General features: G+C 35.7%; 1 protein-coding gene across 1 annotated transcript in view; it reads right to left on the reverse strand.

Moving 5' to 3' along the window:
- ANKAR (ankyrin and armadillo repeat containing) overlaps positions 1-26,300 on the reverse strand; it is a 75,776-nt gene that overhangs the window by 4,113 nt on the left and 45,363 nt on the right. Inside the window, exons 12-21 of the mRNA XM_032406198.1 lie at positions 23,113-23,281; positions 17,729-17,970; positions 17,190-17,343; positions 16,944-17,105; positions 10,780-10,886; positions 8,977-9,099; positions 5,103-5,261; positions 4,324-4,441; positions 1,836-1,945; positions 137-333 (exon numbers count right to left, since the gene is read on the reverse strand). Coding sequence (XP_032262089.1) covers positions 137-333; positions 1,836-1,945; positions 4,324-4,441; positions 5,103-5,261; positions 8,977-9,099; positions 10,780-10,886; positions 16,944-17,105; positions 17,190-17,343; positions 17,729-17,970; positions 23,113-23,281 — 1,541 coding nt within the window. The remainder of the gene's footprint in view (positions 1-136; positions 334-1,835; positions 1,946-4,323; positions 4,442-5,102; positions 5,262-8,976; positions 9,100-10,779; positions 10,887-16,943; positions 17,106-17,189; positions 17,344-17,728; positions 17,971-23,112; positions 23,282-26,300) is intronic.

The following is a 26,300-nucleotide window of genomic DNA, read 5'->3' on the forward strand; positions in this document are numbered from 1 at the left end:
CTGGGATCATGATCTGAGCCGAAGGCAGACGCTTAACGCCTGAGCCACCCACGCGCCCCAATCTTCCTTAAACTTTCTTACAAGTTCCTCTATTGATAATTTCACTACTGCAACTTCACAAATATAGGCACAATACCTTAAGGAAGGAAGTCCCACTCGTTGCTGCATTTGAAATTCCTTTAAAAATGCTGGGTTAATACTTGCATCTCTGTTGATATTATTTGTTATACGAAGGAACTGGTTAGGCTTATTTCTGCATTCCTTTAATAGGATGCGGAAAGCATTTGCATTGTAAGTTAAGTAGCCAAGAGCACAGGAGCAAGCTGTGCGAACCTAAATGAAGAAACAATTCCTCCGTTGAGCTTTAGTCTTAAAATATCTAACAAAGTGTTCTCACTAAACATTTCATAAGACAGTCTCTGTAGCTCTGCGGAGCAAACGTGCAGGTCAACCAGTGGCAATCTACAGATGGAAGCAGAACTGCCATATTTTTAGAGAAAGCTGTCAACTGCCATTGGTTTCTAGTAGTTGTTCTCAGTCCTGACTGCATTTTAGAATCACCAGCAGTTAAAAAAAAAAAAAAAAAGCCCATCAACTTTCTTGGGGTAGAATCTGGGCATTCATATTGTTTTTAAAAGTGCCACAGGTGACTTTAATCTGCAGCTAGACTAAGAACCATTGAGTTTGAGCTAGGACAGTGGGTCTCAGTCTTGATTGTGCATTGGAATCCCCTTGATAGTTATGAAAATTACTTAGTGCCAGGGTTCCACCCCTAGAAACTCTAATTCTTTTGTGGTGCAGCCTGGACACTGGAATTTTTCAAAACTGCTCAGTTGATTGTAATAGGAAACCAGGTAAGAGGCTACAGGATAAAAATAAGTTAAAAAGACACTCAGGAAAGCAACTCAGTTTTCCACTGGCAAAAACAAAGTATCAGCCACAGGACTCCAGAAAAAATACCCTCTGCCTGTGACCCTGAAGTAATTAGGTTGTTCATATGATTAAAGTATATTCCTGGGCAGTTCTTAGAAAATCTGTTAGTGGTGGCCTAAGAAATGTCCTAGAATGAATATAAGCCAGGCCCATGCAGGGTACTAGAGGGCTGATATGCTAGTCTCAACACTGGCATCTGACTGCTGCATATGCCCATATATCTACCATACCTTGAACAGTGGCTCTCAATGTATAGTACTGATACCAGCAGCTTCAGCTTATAGGAACTGGTTAGAAACACCCATTTTAGTGCCTAAACCAGATGTATTCAATAAGAAAGGCTGGGAATGGAGCCCAGCAATCTATGGTGTAACAAGTCCTCCAGGTGGTTCCTGCGTCCCCTGCAGTTGGAGAAACACTGCCTTACACCTGGGGGAGGGGGGAAGGGAGAGGGGAATATTCAGAGGCAAACCACTACCCTGGCTTTCTTCATACTGTCACCTCTGATCCTGCTTGGCAGATAAAGAAAACTGTCCAATGGATTCCACTTTCATTCATTCCAAATAATCCTAGAAATGACTTAGATCACAAAAACTGGTTAGTTACTAAGTTACTAACCAGTTTTTGTGAGATATTTTATAAATATTTTAATTATAAATTTCTATATCATCAATGTACTTATTTGTATATTGAATCTTAAGTACTGAAGTTAAAACAAATGTGCACATTTTGTGGGAACCAAAATTATGGATGGCAGATGTAATACTAGAAAAATCATCTAATTTTGAGTCAGTAACATGAACTATTACATAACATAGTTAACCTGTAGAGAAAGTAGCCCACAAAGTGAGAGGCAATTACATTTTTAGAATATTCAATTATAGAATTACTTTTGTTTTTACCTCTTCTTTTCCAGAATACAAATGATAGCAGAGCTGTTGGATTGTACCTAATGTGGTAAATGCTTCTGGGATACCAGCTCTAGAATGAGCCAGGCTAGCTATTAAATTCCCTGTAAATTAAACAAGAAAAAAAGTTTGTGTTATTTAATTGATATAAACTGATATACTGTACTTTTGTTCATTTGCACATATTATTAAAAAGGGTTGAGTCACAAGACATCTCTGTTAATGAAGAAAAGCTGAGAAAAAGCATGTATATATTAAATGTAGAATTCTTTCCCCAAAATTATGATTTGGTTTTCTGTCACAAACAATAAAAGTTATTTAAGAGTAGGGAATTTTGAAAATCAGAGTTTTTCTTCCCTATGAGTTCAGAATATATTTTGTTTTGAGCTTTAGTGTTTTTTTAATGACTGTGAACATGATTGAACTACCATAAAAAAAATTTAGTATGTCCTTTTTGCAGTTCAGATCGCTTTGAGTTAAGAGCTTAATAGTATTTTAAACCCAAACAATGTATTACTTAAATTTAAAGTCATTGACGTTTGTGCCATAAAAAGAAATGTTTGGAGATTGAAAATAATAAAGTAATTCAGTAATTAAATAAATATGCAACTACCAATTTAAAACAATTTCATTCGAATATGTGTTTTATTTTTAGAGCTTTCATATGATATTCTTTCACAATATTGTTGCTGTGTTGGAATAAGTGCAACACATTTTAAAATATAAATGTATCCACCCATATAAATGTGGATGGATACTTTATTGAGGTATTCATTGGGGTTTTGTTCTTGTATTTTTTTTTCTGGCCTTCTTTATAAACCAAGGCCTTTGTATTTTATTGTTTCAGAATGGGGAGGGATGGATTGTATGGCTTAAAGCAAAAAATGTCTAAAAATAACCTTTTTTTTCGGGCATATATTTTTAAAAGCTTATGTTTATAGAAGGCATTATTTTAGGTGAAAGGGAGAGAGGTGTCTTTAAAGAGGAGGAGTAAGAAATGGGAAACAATGGAGGCAGGCAGAGGATCTAAGATTAAGAAGGAGATAGTAGGAACAGGAGCTGTGTGTAGAGAATGGTTATGTGGTGCACATAGGAAAACTGGACACTTGGCAACAGAAATCCTAGTCTTTGTAAAACTTCCGTGCCTTTGGATTAAATAGAATGCTATTTAAATAACTATCAAGGGGATTCCAATGCACAATCAAGACTGAGACCCACTGTCCTAGCTCAAACTCAATGGTTCTTAGTCTAGCTGCAGATTAAAGTCACCTGTGGCACTTTTAAAAACAATATGAATGCCCAGTCTTTGTAAAACTTCCATGCCTTACTCCAAAGGTCAGGAGCCTTTGGAGCCTCTTCTGGGAACCTTGTCAAATTAGACATTTGGCACAACACTTACTTTACATTATATCTGAGGCCCAAATATCCTGCTTTGCTTGGGATACCCCAGACATGCACATGACTCTGGAGATGCATAGGACTATGAATGCATATGGACGAAGAAAGCCCAGTAATTTTTGAGATTCAATTCCAACCAATCTGAGAAAATTAATATTTGAAAGCTAGTATAATATAGTATTTCTTGCACACAGGAGTTTGTGGAGTAAAATTTAAACCCACTACGACTGTTTTTCAGAGTCACAGAATTACTATGACTTGAATTAAGAATGCTATTTAAATAAGAATGTATTTAATAATTTAAACATGTTTCTTTCCTAGCTAGTTTCCATCAGAAAGTTTTCATTTGCATGAATTTTCCTTCCATGCCAAGTAAAAATATAATTCTGTAGCAGCAAGTGTAATTTCCTTTCCTACCTTCAGCGATCCATTTCAGTTAAAAAACAAAGACCTTATTTATTTTTTGGTAGTAGTCACTTCATATGGTTGTCATTCTGATACTGTTTCATGTTGTGTTGAGAGTGATATATCAAGTCAATTACCTAATTATTCATCTTGAATATTAGCTCGAGTAGATACAGTTACACAATTAGCATTAAGGTGCCAAGAACTGTATTGGACTATTTTGCTTTGCTATATTGCATAGCAACATAAGGAACTCTTAAATGTTAGCAAAATGTCAAGTTGATCAAAAGAAAACCAGACAGAGGTATAGCAGTATAGGTATACAATAGTAATAGTGCCATTACTATTATAAATCAGTGTGTAGATTTTCTGGTTAGTAGCTCAGAGTTGGAGTCTCATTTCATATTCTCAAAAAAATAATTAGGGGGTTGAAAAAGTAGCTAGGAAATCAAAAAGGCCATGTTCAGAGTTACCCGGCTTCTATTTGGGGTACAGAGTAGACTCACACTGTCCCATGTAGACTTTGTGTGGAGTTCCGTGTAGACTTAAACCAGTTCATTCTTCAAACCCTCTGACATAGAATCAAGCTTATTTTATTATTGTTCAGATTACAAAACTTTTTTGAAAATAGTTTTATGCAGATGTAGTTTTATGTAACCACCTTCCAGTTATTTCTTACCTGTCAAGACAATAGTAGTGGAATGAACTGAATACAGACTATCAACTAAAATAGTAACACCTCTTGCAGACAAAGTAATATGGTCCACATCTATAATGACTTTAGCTAAGATAATAATCTGAAAACAAAAAAGAAGCATAGAATCATTGAATGTTTTCTACTCTGCTTCTCTAATTAAGCTTTTGTTTTTTGGTATTTCTCAGGAAGGCAAGGGGAGTAATTTGGTATGAACCAGTAGAAGAAAACCAAGTGGCCGGGGTTTGAATCCGAGTAGTTGTCACTATCTGGTCACTGTGGTGAACATGGCAGGCCACTGTAATCTTCCTACAATATTTGTAGCTTTTGCATCCTTGAAGTATGGGTTCATAGAAAATAGTTCTTCTAAAGGTCATTGGATAGAGAAAGAAGCACCCAAATAGAATCAGTGTGATCAGCTAAAGATGTGCAGTTAGAGAACTTGTCTGTATACTGCCTTGTTTCTCTGTGTATAATACGGGCATGATGAAAATGATACTATCTGCCCATCAACCTGGCAGGGTTGTTATAAGCATCAAATCAAGTAGAGAGGCAAAAAGTGCCTTGTAACTTGTAAAATTATGTATAAATGAAGATATCCTCATAAATAATGGAGGTTTTTTGAGGTAGAAAGGGCTGGTGTGAAAAATACCGAATTTTACAAATTGGTAAACGCTTTTCCAGATCAAAATTTTTTCTCGTTTTTAAGTTTTGTCTAAAAAGACATACTTATTGGTTTGAAGTTTTAACTTCCAGTTTTATACCTGAAATGCTGCCATTGCCTTCTCAGTTTCAATTGTTGATTCAAGAAAAGGCTCAAAGATTGATATGGTCATTATTCCACTTTCCAAAATTAAGTATTGTTGAAGGCGATTATTGAAGGCAAAAAGGGTTAATGCATAGCCTGCCCTTAAACAAATATCCTAGAAATAGGAGAAACATGCATTATCTTTAACTTAGTTCATCTGTTATGTTACTCAAGGTAATAGATTTTGAATTCTTGCCCATCTAAATATATTGCATTCTTATCTCTGGGAGTAAAATTTGACATTATTGGGGAAAATAGGTAATGGAGTTAACCCAGAATGTTACTGAACAGATAAAATAGAGAAGTAGGTTGTGATATCAGGGAGAAGAAAAGAGAAATAATTTTAATTTTCAGAGGGAATGTTAGGTTAATGATTATGCAAATAAATATCTAAATAGTAACAGGAAATTCCATAATTTCATTAACCTTCAGGTTTTTTGTTTTAACATATTTTTATTTTTATTTTCATTTCAACATTTCAAAGTAGACTTGATAAATCAAAACTTCCCTTGTATAGCATGCTATATATTATGTTTTATGCATTGTGGGATGATCTCTATCATCTCTTAAAATAAGTTCATTTGTAAAATTCTGTACTATATCCTAAGAGGAAATAAAAAGATGATTTAAAAATCACATTTTAACATTCTGGGATTTGGCAAACAGAGCAAAAGCCAATTCTTCCTTAGAGTCCGTTCATTTGCCAAAGATGAACAAATATGGTAGATCTTCCAGAAAGACCAAAAAGAATTTTATCACTAAATCTTATTTTTAATATTTTGTTTGAACAGTATAGTACAGAAAGAACCATTAATCTCGTGAGTTTTCTTCTGCCACTATTAATCATTATATAAAAGTGCTATATGTACATACTAAAATATTTACCAATAAAATTATATGATGCCTGAGATTTGCTTCAAAAGTAATATAGGACGAGGGGCTCCTGGGTGGCTCAGTCGGTTGGGCCTCTGACTCTTGGTTTTGGCTTAGGTCATGATCTCAGTGTTGTGAGATCTAGCCCCACGGGTACTCCATGTGCAGCGGGGAGTCTGCTTGAGCTTCTCTCCCTATGCCCCTCCCCTTCTCTCATGCATGTGCCCGCTTTCTCTCTCTCTGTCTGTCTCTCAAATAAATAAATCTTTAAAAAATAATAATAATATAGGAAGAGCAAGTGGGTATATAGATGAAATAAGACTGGCCATGAGTTAATAATTATGGAAGCTGGGTCATCGAAATATTTAAGTTCATTATGCTACTCCTTTATTCTATATATGTTTGAAATGTTCCATAATAAAAATTATGTACACACAAGTAGTCACCTGATCATAAAGCAAGAAGAAAGGTATTAGGAATACACAAAGAAATAGGGTCCAGTAAGTGAAGCAGGTGGAAATAGGCTGGGAAGAAAAGGATAATTATTAGGAGAATAATTAGTAGAAGAAAAAGAAGAGTGTCCCTGAGGAATAGGGTAATGAGAATAAAATGTGGAGTGAACTGAGGGAGAAGAAAGGTGGTTTAGGGAGTTAGACCCAAATTCAGTCTCCTCACCCTATATTCCTCATATTATTACAGCAGCACATCTCCATTTTTTCATATACTACATTAGAGTACAATTCTAAATTAAAAAAAAAAAAATTATGCAGTGAGTTCATTTCTCCCCTTTTAGCCCTCCTTTCTTCCTCCCAAATCCCCCAGAACAGAACTGACGGAGATAGTTGGCAGTTTTCTTCCCTGATTGCTAAATGCACTGCAGACAACAAAAGTTCTCAAATTTCTCTGGGATTAGTGCTATTCAAAGTGTGGCCCATGGACCAGTCCACAAAATGGTTGGCAACAGGATTACAGAAACTGGGAATTAGCATTTAAAAGGAACAGCTTTGGGACTCCTGGGGGGCTCAGTTGGTTAAGCCTCAGCCTTCAACTCAGGTCATGATCCCAGGGTCCTGGGATCGAGCCCCGCATTGGGCTCCTAGCTCGGCAGGGAGCCTGCTTCTCCCTCTGCCGGCCGCTCCCCCTTGCTCTCTGACGAATAAATAAATAAAATCTTAAAAAATAAATAAAAGGAACATCTCTTCCTTATAGTTAAATACCAATTAATATACAAAGAAGAATGTTTATAGCAGCATTATCAACAATAGCCAAATTATGGAAAGAGCCCAGTTGTCCACTGACTGATGAATGGATAAAGAAGATACGGTACATATTTACAATGGAATATTACTCGGCCATAAAAAAAGAATGAAATCTTGCCATTTGTAATGATGTGGATGGAGCTAGAGTGTGTTATGCTAAGTGAAATAAGTCAGAGAAAGATAAATATAATATGATTTCACTCATATGTGGAATTTAAGAAACAAAACAAACAAATGGGGTGGGGGAAGAGAAGAAAAGCAAGACACAGACTCTTAATTACAGGGAACAAACTGGTGGTTACCAGAGGGCAAGGAATGGGAGGATGGGTTCAATGGGTGATGGGGATTAAGGAAGGCATGTGTGATGAGTACCAGGTGTCATATATAAGTGTTGAATCACTAAATTGTACACCTGAAACTAATATTACACTGTATGAACTAAGTGGAATTTAAATAAAAACTTGATTTTAAAAAAAGAAAGAAGAAAGAATTTTTTTTAAAAATTGCCATTAGGCAAATACCATGTAATCATTGTTGCATCCGTGGATGCTAAAATTGGTGAGCAAAAGTGCATGCAAAACAGAATCATTTGCATGGGCTCAAAGTGTCTCACCTCAAGAAACTTGTTAATTAAAAAAGGAAAGTACAGTGACTTTACAGTGGAGAAATATGACAGTACGTTAACCAAGTACCCAAAGTTAGCACTGCCAGTTATAAGACGTAACAGCAGTATGTACCTCCTGAAATAATGCACTGAGCAGGTGAGTGAAGAAGACACATCATTTCTGTGGTATTCTTGCCAAAATGTACCACCTCAATTTAATCATGAGAAAACATCAGATAATTTAATTGATGGACATTCTACAAAGTAACTGGCATGGACTCATCAAAAATGTCAAAATCATGGAAGATATGTAAAATCATGAAAGACAAAGGACGGTGTTTCACATATTGAAGGAGACCAAAGGGACATAACAACTAGATCTAATAGGAGATCCTGGATTGGATTCCAGTAGAGAAAAAGGACATTGGTGAGAAAATTGGCAAAACTTAGATAAAACTTGCAGATTAGTTAATTGTATGGTATTGATGTTAATTTCCTTCTTGATATCCAGGAAAGCTGGATAAAGGATATGCTAGAACACTCCCTACTATTTTTGCAAAATTTTGGAAAATCTAAAATTATTTCAAAATTTAAAGTTTTTGTTTTTGTTTTTATGTTATTTTTTTATTGTTATGGTCAGTTAGCCAACATATAGTACATCATTAGTTTTTGATGTAGTTTGTTTTTAATTTAATTTAATTTTATTATGTTATGTTAGTCACCATAACCTCCCCATAAAAGATTGCTGGGGAAAAGCTTTCCTTCATCACACATAGTTTGAGAAGCACCACTCTGGAATACTGGGTAAGAAATGGATGACTGAGAGTTGAAAGGTCATAAAATTAGGAAAATTTTCAACACATCCAGGACAGAACAGATTTATTGGTTCTTTGAGCATTAAAACTGCTATGTTTCAAAGAATATGACAGCTATGAAAAATATGGAACAGTATTATTTCATCATTACAAACTAATGACCTACCAAAGAGATTTTACATTTCTTATATATTTAAGTATTGCTGTGAAACACTTATAATTTGACAATGTGGTCTAAAAACCTTTCTGCATGAGCTCTAACATTTTATAAAGATATACCTTATCTGGTGAGTGAAGAAGATAAAGGACATCGGCATACTTGAATCCTTCATTTTCTTGTAATTCATTCTGTAACAGATCATTCCTTAGGACAATGCATGCCAAGGAAAATGCCACTTCAACCTAAATATGTGATTTTCAGAAATTATTTTTTACTCGTGGTTTATCATGACATATTTCATTATACAAACATTCATATGGGATATACTAATTCAAAGATAATATTTAATTCATTGATTCCAGTTCTCTAATATTTAGAGTGGCATTTATAATGTCTGGAGGAATGTCCCTTATAATTTTTAACATCTGGGAAAATATCCTTCCTCTGTGTGCCGTCAGCACAACCACACAGCTCCATTGGAGGGCATCAGGGGAGGCGGCCAGAGCCAGCCAGAAATGTGAGGAGGTATTATCTTAAGTGCATAGTTGTATCCCTTCCACATCTAAAAAAATTTTAATTTCTTGGCATGGGATAAAAAGCTGTTTTGAACTGCTTATTAGCTACTGACCATTGAGTTATAAGGCTTCAATGGAATGCTTATGAATTAAGCAGAGCACTGGGGAGTAGTCCTGAGAAATACTCTATTTCGGGAGTCATTTGATGCACACTCTGACAGCCTTTTAGGAGGATGTAAATGGACCTTGTTTATTGTTGGGACTCGATACATTCTTTAAGTATTACATTATGCATTTCTATGAAAAATGTTAAGAATTTGAAAAGCATGATTATTATTGCAAAAATATGTGTTTACTATAGAATCGTATTTGAAGAAAAGCATTGAAATGTATTTATGTTCTGTTCTTAACAAGTTGAAGAACTCATTGAAAATATATACTGAAATATGGATGGACGCAATTGAAGTAAACCGTTTTGCCTTGAATTGCATGTTTGAAAATAAAAATGTATTTTTATGTGGCATTTTCCATAGTCATATGAAATTTGTACTTTGAAAGTCAGTGTAGTTTTTACATATAATCCAAGCCAAAAAATTGCGAGCATATGCTCCTTCCTTTGGTTTCCCTAATCAACTCCTATAATAGATAGAATAATCTCTTTCATAGCCAGAAAAGCCACATAACTTATAACATCTTTTCTGATAATACATTCCTTAAAAGAAATAATGCTGTATTTACTTACATATTTCTGTTTTCTCATTTCCAACAGAACTCATACCAAATTTTGAAGAGAAAATATATTTTTTGGTGTTATAATTTCCTGCCTGGCTAACTCTGGATGTCCTAAATTTCCAAAGTTTTGGTAGAGGATTTGAATAGACACGAACATCATTTTATTAAAGGCAGTTTACTAGAAGTAAATAGAAGAGTGAATGACTCTTGAACAACTCCTAAGTTACCGGTATTGAGAAAACTATTGTTGCTGGCCGACACAGACTGCCTAGTAGAAGGTAAAGCTGTTCTGATGGTGTAATACGGATAGGAATTACTTATATTTGAGAAATTTTGCTACATAAATCACACATCCTCATTATCCGCACCCAGTTTTAGCAACCAATATCTGAAGAAGAAGGGAAGAAATTCTGTGAATAATCAAATATCTGAGGAATAAAACTTATTTGATGAGTAAAGACACAAGATTTATTTGAAAATTTAACATTTTAATAAAATTTACTATTTTTACAGCAATTTTTAAATTTAAAACTTCTAAGATTTTGTTTAAAATGTTAAATTTTTTTATTATACTTGTGAATTTACATGAAGATACAAATTATTCTCAAAAAGTCATATTTCTGTTAATTTTTACTATATCAGAAAAAAAACAAAACCTTAAAAGCTTTTATATACCTTGATGTTAGGAGAAGGGTGATTTCTCAGTAGGTGAATAAGTACTGGAAAGGCATTTTCCTCTACAACGAATTGTTGACTGATAGGATTACTTGTATGGGCGACACCTATAAGAATATACATATCAATAAGAATATTTCTTTCCATCTTGGAAATGGTAAAGTCAAACACAGTTTGATATGTTGGGTTGATTAAGTGTCCTAGCATAATATGGTTAATAAATTACAAAAGGAAATGCTATATATTACTGAGTATTTACCCCAAAGATACAAACATAGTGATCCGAAGGGGCACCTGCACCTCAATGTTTATAGCAGCAATGTCCACAATAGCCAAACAATGGAAAGAGCCCAGATGTCCATCGACAGATGCATGGATAAAGATGTGGTATACACACACACACACACACACACACACACACACACAATGGAATATTATGCAGCCATCAAAAAATGAAATCTTGCCATTTGCAACTATGTGGATGGAACTAGAGGGTATTATGCTAAGCGAAATAAGTCAATCAGAGAAAGACAATTATCATATAATCTCACTGATATGTGGAATTTAAGAAACAAGGCAGAGGATCATAGGGGAAGAGGAAAAAATGAAAAGACAAAACCAGAGAGGGGGACAAACCATAGAGACTTTTAATCTTAGGAAACAAACTGAGGATTGCTGGGGGTGGGGATGGGATAACTGGGTGATGGACATTGGGGAGGGTATCTGTTGTAATGAGCACTGGGTATTATATAAGATGAATCACAGGCCTATACCCCGAAACAATACATGATATGTTAATTAATTGAATTTAAATTAAAAAAGGAAATGCTATATCAACACTATTATACCTGAATTAATTTTTTAAAAAGCAAAATGAATAAACATGGAAAAATTACTATTAGAAGTGTGGATGTTTTCTACTAGGCACAAGACCAAGAAATGAGAAATGCTAGACTATCAAAGAATAATAATATAATAGCTATCATTTATTGAAGATTTATTATTTGCAAGGTACTTAAGCTTATAGTTGCTATTGTATTCCATAAAAAATTATTTTTATAAAAATGACTAAATCATCTGGTTAAAATTTCTAGATTCCTTAAATACACATACTTAAAAGATAATCTTACTGTCTCCTTTTAGAACATAATACTTGAAATTATAGGCCTAATCTCAGCTTAAAAACTTGTCATCTCTTTGTAGTGGATATACAAATAATTTGAATTCTGTTCTTTTGCCAACAAAAATCACAACATACACAGCAGGTTTATATACTTAAATATAAATACAAGATCAGACCTGTCTCTGAACAATGGAGAGAAGTCACTTATCATCTGGGGAAGTTTGAAGGAACTGGAGGAAATAGAAGGAGCAAAGAACATGTTTGTTCTTTGTCCCCTAACCCCACACTGGCCACCCAGGGGTGTACACAGACATTGATTACATGAATATTGTTGATTCAGCTGACAGGTCTTGGAATGCCTAATTCATCAGGAACTGAGGCAGGAAGTAGAGTTAAAAAGAGGAATTAGGGGGTACCTAAGTGGTTCAATCAGTTAAGTATCTGACTCTTGATCTCAGCTCAGGTCTTGATCTCAGGGTCACAAGTTCAAGCCCTGCATTGGGCTCCCAAAAAAAAAAAAAAAAAAATGGAAAAGAGGAATTAGAATCTCTGCCTCCAAGGTGTTTATATTCTATAGGGGAAGCAACTATTTAAATACATGATTTCAGTACATGCAATGAGTGCTTTTAACGGGTATAGAAAAATACACTTGAAGCACAGAAAAGGGATTGCTCACTTCAGAGTAAGTGGAAAAGGAGTAAGCAGGGAGATTTCCAAAAGTAAAGGTGCTCAAGGTGGGTCCCCCCAAAATGAATACTTTTAATAATAATGATTATGATAATGATGATGGTAGTGTGATAAGAAGAATACCCTCAAATCTTTGAATCTGCACATGTTAATAATGAGATGAAACTCCATTAAGTTGGGAAAAGAACCACTACAAGCAGTAGGCTGAACAACTCTCAGAGCTCACACAGAGCTAGGAATAGTTTGTGTTCTGTGGCCAAAGTTTAGATACCTCATAATTCAAGGAACTATATGAGGAATTAAGTCCTTGGAACAATATCATCTTAATAGTGGAGTTAAGTTAGATCCAGAGTAAAGGCTACTCTAGACTTGTCCTAACAAAGCTTGAAAGCTAGCTACAAAAGGAGCAAACTGATCCTAAGTAAGATAACTGCATGCCAGAACAGAGCCCAACTCCCTTTAAAGGAAAACAGTAAAATCCAGCATCTATCAGTTTATAACTCACAATGTCCAGCATTCAATTAAAACCTATTATGCGTAATTTTAAAATACAAAATACCTAAGATAAAATATATACAAGAATTGTGTATTGGAAACTAGGAATCATCACTGAGAGATATTAAAGAAGACACAGCCAACTAGACATACTGTGTTTATGGATTGGAAGACTTATTATTATTGAGATGTCTGTTCTCCACAAATTTATTTATAGACTTCATGCAATTCCAATCAAAATAATAGATCCTTTTCAGAAATTGACAGATTAATTTTTTAAATTATATGGAAATACAAAGGACCTAGAATAGCCAAGACAACTTTGAAAAAGAATAGCAAGGTTGAAGGACTTATACTTCCTGCTTTCAAGTAAACTTCCAATAATTAAGACAGTATAGCATAAAGATAGACAAGTAGGTAAATAGAACAGAATAAAAAGTCCAGAAATAGACTCACAAAAATTCAATGGAGGAGGGTGCCTGGGTGGCTCAGTTGGTTAAGCGACTGCCTTCGGCTCAGGTCATGATCCTGGAGTCCCTGGATCGAGTCCCACATCGGGCCCCCTGCTCAGCAGGGAGTCTGCTTCTCCCTCTGACCTTCCCCCCTCTCATGTGCTCTCTCTCATTCTCTCTCTCTCAAATAAATAGATAAAATCTTTAAAAAAAATTCAATGGAGGAAAAGATCATCTTTTCAATAAATGGGGCTGAAGCAATTGGATAGCCATATGCAAAAAAAAAAAAAAATGTGGGCCATATACAAAAATTAACTCAAAATGGATCATACATCTAAATACAGAGGAAACAGAAAACCTTTATGATCTTGAGTTTGGCAGGTTTCTTAAAGAGGACACAAAACCTACAAACTAAAATATTTAAAATATCAATAAATTGGACTTCATCAAAATTAAAAACTTTTGCTCTTCAAAAGGCCCTGTTACATAAATGGAAGAATGCACCATAGACTGGGAATATGCAAAACATACATCTAACAAATGATTTGTATCTAGAATATATAAAGAATGCTTACAATTCAATAAGACAACACAATTTAAAAAATGGGCAAAATATCTGAACAGACGCTTTACCAAAGAGGATATACAAATGGCAAATAAGCACATGGAAAAGATGTTCTGCATTATTAATCATTAGGGAAATGCAAGTTAAAACCACAATGAGATTTACTACATACCCACTATAACGGCTAAAGTCATCATACTAAGTGTTGGCAAGGATGTGAAGCTGCTGGGACTCTCATACATTGCTAGTAGGAATGCAAAGTAATAACACAACTTGGAAAAACAGTCTGGCAGTTTCTCTAAAAGTTAAACATATACTACTATATGATCCAGCAATCCTACTTTTAGGTATTTACCCTAAATAACTTTTAGGGTAACTAAATGAAAACGTTTGTGTCTGTACAAAGACTTACACACAAATGTTCATAGCAGTTTTAGATATAATAGCAAGAAACTGGAAACAATCTAAATGTCCATCAGTGGGTGCATGGATAAACAAATAGGATATCCATATGTAGTAGTCAGGGTTTTCCAGAAAAACAACCAACAGGATATGTATGTATTTAGGTAGGTAGGTAGGTAATAACTATATATATCATAAGACATAAAATTATCCATCATACCATACAATGGAATACTACTCAGCATTAAAAAAGTGAACTACTGATACAATAATATGCATAAAAATCAAAATAGCTATGTCGAGTGAAAGGAGCAAGAAAAAAAGTACATCTGTATAATCCACTTACATAAAATTCTAGAAAATCCAAACTAATCTATAATGATAGAAACCATCAGTGGTTCTCTGGAGATGGAAGTGCAAAGAGGGAGGGATTACAAAGCCACACAATGAAATCATTCAGGGTGATGGTTATATTCATTTATTTGACTGTTGTGATGGTGTCACAGCTGAATGCATATGTTAAAACTCATCAAATTGTATGGTTTAATGTATTTTTGTATTTTATTCTATTGTATATTTTATTTAAATATTTTATTGTGGGGCGCCTGGGTGGCTCAGCCGGCTAAGCGTCTGCCTTCAGCTCAGGTCATGATCTCTGGATCCTGGGATTAAGTTCCACGTGGGGTTCCCTGCTCAGCAGGGAGTCTGCTTCTCCCTCTGCATCTCCCCCCATGCCCTCATGCTTGCGCACGCACTTGCTCTCTCTCAGAAATAAATAAAATCTTGGGGCGCCTGGGTGGCTCAGTCATTAAGTGTCTGCCTTCGGCTCAGGTCATGATCCCAGGGTCCTGGGATCGAGCCCCGCATCGGGCTCCCTGCTCAGCAGGAAGCCTACTTCTCCCTCTTCCACTCCCCCTGCTTGTGTTCCCTCTCTAGCTGTGTCCCTCTCTGTCAAACAAATAAATAAAATCTTTAAAAAAAAAAGAAAGAAAGAAAATCTATAAAAATAAATAAATATTTTATTGTATGTAAACTATTTCAATAGGTCTTTAAAAACCCACATTTAAAATTTGTAGGCATGCAAAGAAGTAGGAAAATATGATTCATAATCAGGAAAAAAAAATCCGCCAATAGAAAGAGACCCAGAAATGGTATAGATGTTGGAAATCATTACAGAGATGTTAAAACAGCTATTTTAAATATGTTATGTATGTTCAAGAACATAGAAGAAAATATGAACATGATGAGGAAGAAAAAGGGAGGTGTGTGTGTACGTATAACCAGTCTAAACTAGTAAATTTGAAATCAAGAGTTTTCTTCTGTAGTTCTGCTGGAGATCCCCTTGTCTATGGCAAATGTAGACAGGTTTGTAGACAGCTTTGAAGTGAAGTAATGAGAAGAAATTACATTCGTGTGTGCTCACGCACACACACATAACACACACACATACAGTATTTTTGTATATATGTTATCATCTATTAGAATTTTAGAAATCTCTATAATCTATACCATAGGCTCTGACTAAAAAAAGAAACATTATTTTGTCTGACTGACTGCCTTGGAGCTTTAATGAACTTCTGCAAAGTAGCTTTTTCAAGCAAGGAGAAAAACCAATTCCTACATTCTTCATTCAGCTAGACTATTTTTTGAGGAAATACAATCAACTACAAATAAAGATTTTTTTTTCTTATCTACAAGAAACAGTCTACAATCAGCTTCATACATTCATGAAGTTCAGCAAAGAACTCAAATTTTTATTTTTGGTAGATCAATCACTGACAATCCTACAACACTTTTACAGACATCCCAAAATGTTAGTTCCTTTGCAGTGAAAGGAACAACTAGACCTACTGGCCACTTTTATTTTTTTAAAAAAGATTTTATTTACTTATTTGAGAGAGAGTGAGCGAGAGAGAGCAGGAGGGGCGGAGGAAGAGGGAGAAGCGGACTCCCTGCTGAGCAAGGAGCCTGATGTGGGGCTCCCTCCCAGGACTCCAGGACCATGACTTGAGCCAAAGGCAGACGCTTAACCAACTAAACCATTCCCCCGCCCCCGGCCACTTTATAAAGAAAGAATCATTATGGAAAAAAACTGGAATTGAAAAATGTGCCCCAGCATTAGAAATTCTATATAAAACATATAGTTCTTAAGATTGGAAAGAAGAAATATTTTTCTCTTAAACTTAAAACAATGAGATTCCTTTAACTCAAAACAGCCTAAGCTCATTGTCCTCATTATCCTTTTTAACCAGAGTTGAAGGGCAAAGCTGATAAAAAAAAATTCCTAATTACACCACTTTTACTCATTAAGGTCTTAGAGAAATTTAAAAAATGGTAAGCCTTTTATAGATTAAGTATGATTTAGGGCTTTATTAATGGGGACAGAGAGGAAGGGAAGTATCTTACTGATATTTTAAGAATGGAGAAAAAATGTACAAACCAATACAAATGGACCCCACTGCTCTGATGACACTCAGAAGTGTGCCTTCAGCTATTTTACTAATCCTCAGTAAGCGAACCAACGGTGCAATTCCATTCCCTTCACATATTTGATTTTGATGCATCCTGCTGTCCTTACTTAGAGCTATGACTGCTTCACCTCCTGGTCAAGAAAAGCAAGAAATATATCTGATACTTCAATGTGCTGCTCTACATTGTGCAAATTTATGCATAGGAAATAACTTACCAACATACTGCATTTTAGCTGATGGTGACAAAAGCATGTTTATTATAAAGTTGTATCCAATCTGTTCTGCCATATACTTCTGTTGTTTCAGGGTTTGTCCTGCCAAGGCCCAGAGGGCTACAGCTCCTTGTTCCTTAACATCTGTTTGAAACGCCTATTAAAAAAAAATATTCCATTCTTTCAATGAGCATTTATTGAACACTGTAGGGATGTTTTATAAAAAGTCTATTCTAGGGGCACCTGGGTGGCTCAGTCGGTTAAGCGTCTGACTCTGGGTTTTGGCTCAGATCATGATCTCAGGGTTGTGAGATCGAGCCCTGTGTTGGGCTCCACACCAGGCATGGTCTGCTTGAGATCCCCCCCCCCACCCAACACGCTCGTGCTCTCTCTCTAAAATAAATAAATAAATAAATAATAAATAAATAAAATCTTAAAAAAAAGTTTATTCAAGAATTGGTTTTAGTTTTCTTTTCACTTTACTGAATTCAGTATTGAATACTTTGTCTAAGAAAAATGACAAGTTACCATAAAGTTCCTACCTTGAGGAGTTTTAAAAGGTATTTACTTAAGGATTTTTCCAGAAATGCTCTCTGTATACACGGGTTATAACTAGCCAGTGATTCCACAGCCATTGCACCCTTCACTTGGACACTCAGTTGTTTCCCCTTAAAAAGAGCCACCAGAGGAGGAATGGCTCCCTCCATGGCAACAGCATCCTGAACATCCCTATTGGCACGCGCCACCTCAGCGATTGTAGCAGAAGATACAGCCTTCAACACGTCTTCAAATGAATTCAAGACACAGTTAAATAAACCTTTTAAAAATAGATTCCCATATTACAAAATCAAACTTATAGAGTGTATAGAAAATTGAGAAAATAAGAAAAATAGAAATAAAACTGTCCAGATTCTCACCACCCAAACAACAAATATTTCATTTACTCTCATTCGCTTTTTAAAGGAAAAGATATATTTAAGTAGTGTTATAGACATATTTAATATAGTTGTACTATAAGCACAACATCCTGCATTTTAATTTACCAGTAAAACATTTTCCCATTCTTTGTGAGCATCAGTGTCTCCTAAATGTTCCACTGATGAGTGTATCACATTTCCTTATCCATTCACCTTTTTAAAAAATACATGTCATTTCCAACTTTTCACTGTTTTAAACAATATGTAGGAGAAATCTTGGCACAAAAGGGATTTTTCCTTCCTGTTTTTTCCCTTAGTGTAGAGTCCTGGGAATTACTGGAATAATTTAATATATCACAGTAAATTACTTTCCAAAAATGATAATTGCATCTTACCCTTCCATAATCAGAGTATGAGAGTTTCAATGTGGCCTTACCTTTTTAAGTATAGATATCATCATTAAGAATAAATACGTACATTTAGCTAATTTGATAGGCAAAAAACTGTGTCTCCTTTTATTTCATATTTTTGGTTACTGGTGAATCTAAATAGTTTCATATATGCTTATTAACCAGTTGTATTTGTTCTCTTTAAAACTTATAGAAAAGTTGCAAGGGTAAGTCTGAGAACTCCCTCAAGATTTAGCAACAATTGATATACTTCCATATTTTTTTTTTTTTTAGCATTTTCTTACTTTCTGTCATTCAGGTTAGTTATCTCTATTAAGGCCTTCTTGTTCATACCCATTTATAAATATATATATATATATATGTGTACATGTATATATGTGTACATGTATGTATGTATATATATATATATATCACTTATATCAAATATATTAACTTTTTGTTATGAATATTTTCATCATTCAATCATTTGCTTTTTCAGCACTTTATTGAGGAGCTACTACATGCCAGGCACTGTCCTAGGCATTAGGAAACAGTGATGAACCGACAAGACAAAGTCCCTGACCTTGAGGAACAATCCACAGGCCAGAAGTATGAAATAGCAATATGTTCCATACTACTTCAGAGTAAAATAAGAGAGGGAGGGAGTGATAGGAAGTGATGGGAAGGTCATTTCCATTTGGAATTAGAAGGTTAGAAGGGCATATAGGCTATGACAGAAATTTGGGCTTTATCCTAGGTGACAAAGAGCCAGTGAATGATTTAAAAGAGGGTAAAAATATGATCAACTTTGCATTTTACATACATCACTCTAGTAATACTTGAAATGTTGTTAAACCCAATAGGTTGGGGCACCTGGGTGGTTCAGTCGTTAAGCATCTGCCTTCGGCTCAGGTCCTGATCTCAGAGTCCTAGGATCAAGCCCCGCATCAGGCTCCCTGCTCAGCGGGGAGCCTGCTTCTCCCTCTCCCTCTGCCCCTGCCCATCCCTTTCTCTCTCTCTCTCTGTCTCAAACAAATAAATAAAATCTTAAAAAAAAAAACAAAACCCAATAGGTTACTAAAATTAAGAGAGTGTGGGTGGATCATTCTTTTACCCCATACTGCTGCGTCAGTCCAAAATGTGGAAATTCCTACACTCAGGCATGTTGCTCATTTCTCCCATAAAAGGAATAGTGAATTACATAATTTCTTTCCTTTTTTTTTTTTTTAAAGATTTTATTTATTTGATAGAGAGACAGCGAGAGAGGGAACACAAGCAGGGGGAGTGGGAGAGGGAGAAGCAGGCTTCCCACGGAGCAGGGAGCCTGATGCAGGGCTCGATCCCAGGACCCTGAGATCATGACCTGAGCCGAAGGCAGACGCTTAATGACTGAGCCACCCAGGCACCCTGAATTACATAATTTCTTAATTGGAGAATCAGTCATCACAAATGCATGGCTTGGGTTATTTTGTTCTTTTAGTACTATTTTTTTTTTCTGTTTTCTCAAAGCAACTTTCCAGAAATATGGCTGAAGTTTTGATCTCTATTTGATTCCTGTGTCTACTTATCAACTGGATCCAAATTCTAAAGGGAGAAGGGCTATCTTAGTGCCTCAATAATCCAAACTAGCTCTAAAGCTCAGAGGAGAGGTCAGGGATTTGGATAGAGAACTGGGAAGAATAGATTATAACCATAACAAAGTTCTGAAGAGTAAATACAACTGCTTAGGAGAGTGTGCTGTATTAAAAAAAAAAAAAAAAAAAAAAAAAGCAGACCAAGAACAGAGCCTGAGGAACTCCCAACTTCAAGAGTTGGATAGAAGAAGTTTCATAATGGAGATGGTCTTTATCTAAAACTCTTATGAACAGAATTCCAAAGTTTTCAGATTTCAGAAGGTAACGATTGCATATACTGTCTATTACCTAACATCCCAGGGAGTGTGGAGAAAACACATCTGCAGTGAAATGTGTCAATAATCATTCTAAGAAGGATGAAGTGCTCCTTAAGTTTTGCTGATAGTTTGCAGTTGAAAAGCATTTTGTATACTTTGTTACATATTTCAATTTCATACAGACCTTTGTCAATAACACAGAACAGGACAACTGTGTGCCATGAGAAAGATGAAATGTGAAGCATTACAGGAATGAGAGTATGCATGCAGTCACAAACATAAGTGGAAGAGTGTGAAATAAGCAGCTAAAGATCGGTGAAGCGAAGGCTTAAACCAAACCAAACTCAACAAAGGTTGAGGAACTCCTGGAGACAGGGGTCAAAACTAAGAAGATGTTAATAAATCCCTCATCTCAAGAAACTGCTGTGACTCTGCTTTGGGGCCATTTTACCTTAATGCATGAAATCTTAGAGTGGTTGAGAATGGTTAAGAAGATACTGGAATTAATAAAATTCCTTTGTGAACACCTACAACTTAACAACCCAGCTAACAGCCAAGAGAATTATTTGTTAAAGCATTAAAATTATAAATGAAGCATTTATAATTTATAAACGAAGAGAAAAATAATTAACTTTTTTTCCCAAAATTATCTTCCTCGGAATGAGATAATATAGATTATAGTATAGGATAAGTTACTTTCATTTAGATAAGGCAAGAACCCAAAAGAAACAATTTCAACAATTTATTTCTATAGCTTTCTTTCATGAATTTATTTACTGTTTATTTGTTCAAATGGCCTCTATAATTTGTGCTTTGTTCTAGCATCTAGGATTTGGAGGATGAAAAAGGATAGGGAAAAACTAGTTCCTGTCTTTACATTTTTTTAGGGCGGGGGAGGGGCAGAGGGAGAGGGAGAGAATCTTAAGGCAGCTCCACACCCGGCATGGAGCCAGACTCAGGGCTCAATCTCACAACCCTAAGATTAGGGCCTGAACTGAAATCAAGAGTTGGACACTTAACCAACTAAGCCACCCAGGCATGCCCCGCCCCATCTTTAAATTTTAATTAAGGAGATAAAACACAAATAATAAAATAAAGAACAATTATAAACAAGTAAAAATTCTATGGCTAAAATAAGCATAAAAGCTGGCTCTCTCTAATGCTATTTTTTTAAACTTCTTTTTTTTTTTTAAAGATTTTTATTTATTTATTTATTTGACAGAGAGAGAGCATAAGCAGGGGGAGCTGCAGGTAGAGGGAAAGGGAGAAGCAGGCTCCCCACTCAACAGGGAGCCCAATGCAGGGCTAGATAGATCCCAGGACCCTGGGATCATGACCTGAGCTGAAGGCAGATGCTTAACTGACTGAGCCACCCAGGTGCCCCTCTAATGCTTTTTTTTTTTAAATTGAAGCATAGTGGACAATGTTATATTATTTCAGCTGCATAACATAGGGCATAGTGATTGGATGATTCTATGCATTATCGCTAATGCTATTCTTAAAAACGATAAAGTAGGGGCACCTGGGTGGCTCAGGTGTTAAGTGTCTGACTCTTGATCTCAGCTCAGGTCTTGATCTCAGGGCTGTGAATTCAGGCCCTGCATTGGACTACACAGTGGGCGTGAAGCCTACTTAAAAAAAAAAAAAAAGTAGAGCATAGTTATTGATGGAGGGCCAGTTAGAGCAGATGACCTTAGGAATTTGTAATGAAGGGAAAGGACTTTCAAATGATTTCCCCATACGGAGAGGTTCTTAGAAGATGATAATTTTTTAAAAGATTTTATTTATTTGTCAGAGAGAGAGATTGAGAGCACAAGCAGGGGGAGCGGCAGGCAGAAGGAGAAGCAGGCTTCCCGCTGAGCAGGGAGCCTGATACGGGGCTCTATCCTAGGACCCTGGGATCATGACCTGAGCCGAAGGCAGATGCTTAACGACTGAGCCACCCAGGCGTCCCTAGAAGATGATAATTACTTTGAAGGTCTAAAGTAAGAGAAAGCTCTCTTCAACAACCCCCTTATCCATAACCCTATCTTACATGTTAACCAACATATTTTTTTCTGTATTTATTCCTGAAAACCTAGAACAGAAAGATGATAAACTGCGGAGGAAGAAAAATGGGCAAGCTTTTCCCCAATTTTTTATCCCCTCAAATTTGGGGAAAACCATGGATTTGAAGCTTACCCTGTTATGTGTATGCTCACTGAAATGAGATAATTCTTATAGAACCTAAGAGACCATTTGCAGCGCAGACAAGAGCTACCTCATAGCTTGTGATGTTCTTGGTGCTGATATGTACTTCAGAGTGTGATAATTGGCCTAAAGACCTGATGACCTAGAATTTTGCTATCCAATATCTAACAGCAAATCTGAAGTTTTTGTGGTAACTTATAAAATAGTTCCCAAAGATCAATATATGTGTTATTCACACAAGGAGTTATCTACTCAAGTCCCTGGGTATATTAACTGCATTATTTTCATGATTTGTGCCAGTATTTCCATTTATAAAAAAGTCCAATTAAACTTTTATTTTAAACTATGGCTTTGAGAGTCAATTCCTTTTATAAACCAGCATTTGAACTTGAGTGTTCCAGATATTTAGTTTATATTATATATGTGTAGATCCATTCTAAGATAAATCCAGACATGTATTCATATAGGACAAGTCCAACCTGTATTGCTTCACTTAATATATCTGATGACTTAGGAATAATACAGAAGTTGAGGCTCACCTGAATCAGAACTCAGAAATGTGATAAGATGTTGGATGCCTTTATGGTCTCTCACTGCTCTTTGATTTTGTTCATTTCCCATACATAACACCCGTATACAGTTCATTACATTTATGAGCACATTTTCTATGTCTAACTTCAAAAGACTTATCAGAGCTGGGATTCCATTCTAAAAATAAAGAAACAAAAAACTGATTGATGGGCACGTGATGTGATGAGCACTGGGTGGTATACGCAACTGATGAATTGTATAACACTACATCTGAAATTAATGATGTACTATATGTTGGCTAATTGAATTTAAATTAAAAAACAACTGAATTATATAAAATTTATGCAATCTTTATTTAAAAACATAAGTCTATAATCTTTCTTGCTACAAATATCTGCTATGTAGGAGAGGATGATTGCCCACAAATGTGTCTACTGGTATGTCACATTAAATGACAGTTAATATAAGTTTGAGCATAAAGTGGCCTCCTCTCCACCAAAATAAATCAAGGCTACAAGTTCACTGTAACATTTAATAAATCTCTAAAAAGTAAAGCAACTGAGTAAGATTAATTGAATACACTGCCAATTTGGAAATATTTGCCATTGCAGGCATTGTGCTGGTAATTGGTAATTATATTTGTGCAACACAGAATATTTTTAAATGTGAATATAATTTCCTAATTTTAAATGGAGTAAAGATGGCATTTCCCTCTATTAACAGAAATAATGCAAAAGTATTAAGAAAGATAAACAGAAATGCAATCTCATTTTCCATGAAGGCAGGAGGCATCTATACTGTTGAGTCACAGTAAGTATGTGTGAGTTACCAGCAGAGATGAGAGAGATACCCCACGGCTGCTGTCCACAGGAAATGCTAGCAGAGCACAGTTTCCCTAAATGAGTTGCCTCTACTTTGAGGGTCAGAAAAAAGAAATACACAATTCTCTGTCTGAAACAATAGGAATGGGTATGCAGGCTCTTTCCTGGGTCTATTTAGCATAAAGTTTCAAAACTTAAGGAAGGCAAGGATTAGCAATGAATCATACTGACAAGGTATGTTTGGAAGAAGTAATCTATTGGTGAGATAAAAAGGAAGAGATGGACTCTGCATTGTGGAGGAAACAGAAGCTACATTGTGAGGTACTATGTACCAGTCTCTGTTGGCTTAGGGAAAAGTAAAGCTGAAAGGATCCATGCATACAAATCCGTGGCATAAGTCATATCCTTGCTAGCCCAGAACTGGGCCCCTTCCCACATATACTTCCTGCAAATAGCCAGGCCAGAAAGAACGTATCTAATTCAAAGATGAGTAATGATCATAAAGGAACTAGAACAGCATCTGTCCAAATATATTTAAGAAAAAAATAGAAAACCTTATGGCAGATGAAAACGGCTCATCAAAAAAATATTGCCACAAAATAGATGAAATTGTAACCAAAAGTGGTATATTATTATCAATGAAAAAATTAATGAGGCAATCACTTCTATAAAACAAGAATGCACAGGAGAGACATCAGAGCTCAGGGAAGATTTTTTTTTTGAGACAGGGGAGATGAAACGAGAGCTGAAAAAGTTCAGGAAAGATGTGGAGAAATGTAAAAGCCAAACTGTAATCAACACAAAAATAAATCAATGCTGAAAAACATAGCAAGTGACAAGATAGGATTGAGAAAAAACGAAAAATGAAATAAAATGAAACAATGAGTGGAAAAGGACTAGAGAAAAAATGATAGCTATGTAAGACAGGAAAAGGTGATACAATACACAAATAATTAGTGTTTCCACAGATAGGTGGTCATTTAATTCAGACCAATAAATTCAGTGGTCAGTATTTGACTTTCACCTTACAAGAGCTTTGACACTATTGATCATTTTTTCCTCTTTGAAACACTTTCTTCACTTGGCTGATAGGACAACAGATTCTTCAGGTTTCCTCCTACCTTGCTGGCCATTCCTTCTTAGTCTCTTTTGAGGTCCCTCCAGATCTTTCAACTTTCCCACAGAACCTGGTGACTCAACATTCAAAATATAATACAGAATGTGATCACGTCTCACCATTTCCACTATTATCATCCTGGTCCAAGACATCATTATCTGTCATCTGGATTACCATAATAGTTTTTTAATCAGTCTCGCAACATCCACCCTTGCCCACCTATTTCAAAACAGAAGGTAAAGTGATATACATCTCTCCACGAACTTCCCAGAACAAAATCATTCAATGGCTTAACACACTCAGCATAAAAGCCAAGGTGTCTAACAGGTGCCCACATGGCCCTACCTGATGTGTTCCACCCCTACCCAGCTAAGCATCTCCTATTTCTCTCCCCTCAGCTACTTTTGCTTTCCTGCTGTTCCTTGAACATGCCAGGCACATTCCAACTTCCATTAACTTTGCACTTGTCTCCTCTGCCTGGAGTGCTCTTCCCAACAGAAAAACATGACATACTCTCTAACCTACTTGAGGTCTGTACTCAAATGCCAACTTCAAATGCCAACTCCCCCCTTCCCCTTCTCTGCTTTACTTTCCTCCTTATCACTTCTTGTCACCTAACATACTATATATTTGGTTTATTTGCTTTGTTTATTGTCTTGCTACTCCCAACTACAAGTCCCATGACACTGGGGTTTTGTCTGTGTCATTCACTGCTATCACCCCAACATCTAGAATAAAATCTGCCATCTAAGAAACTCACAAAAAGTACTTGTGTGAATGGACTAAAAGAATACTACAGGAAAAAAAAATACTTAAACATACAAATTCAGGAAAACATTCCAAAAATAAAAGATGAATATACATGTTGAAAAGTTATACCAAAGGAAAAATAGGTAACTAATGTTGATCTGTCAGTCCTGGGCTTTAAAGATAAAAAGAGAAAGAAGACACTGACCATACAGAAGATTAAAAAATAATAATAACAAACTATGACAGAACTAAGATTAAATGTCATGTCAATAAATGTAAATGGGTTATACTCAATAAAAAGTGAAAGGCAAAGCAAAACCTAAACACACTGTATACAAGGGACACACTTATCCTAACTCCAGTTAATTGTTAGGTTAACTGGAGATTTATAAGTTCTAAATAAATAAAGACTAACTATAGCGGTGGGCCTGGGGTGTCTATATTTCTAATATATTTTCCAAATGATAACAAACCAACCAACAGGAAATGACTCAAAAAAAAGTTAAAA

The sequence above is a fragment of the Phoca vitulina genome, unplaced genomic scaffold (genome assembly GCF_004348235.1).
Source record: "Phoca vitulina isolate PV1807 unplaced genomic scaffold, GSC_HSeal_1.0 scaffold1, whole genome shotgun sequence".
NCBI classification, from domain to species: Eukaryota; Metazoa; Chordata; class Mammalia; order Carnivora; family Phocidae; genus Phoca; species Phoca vitulina.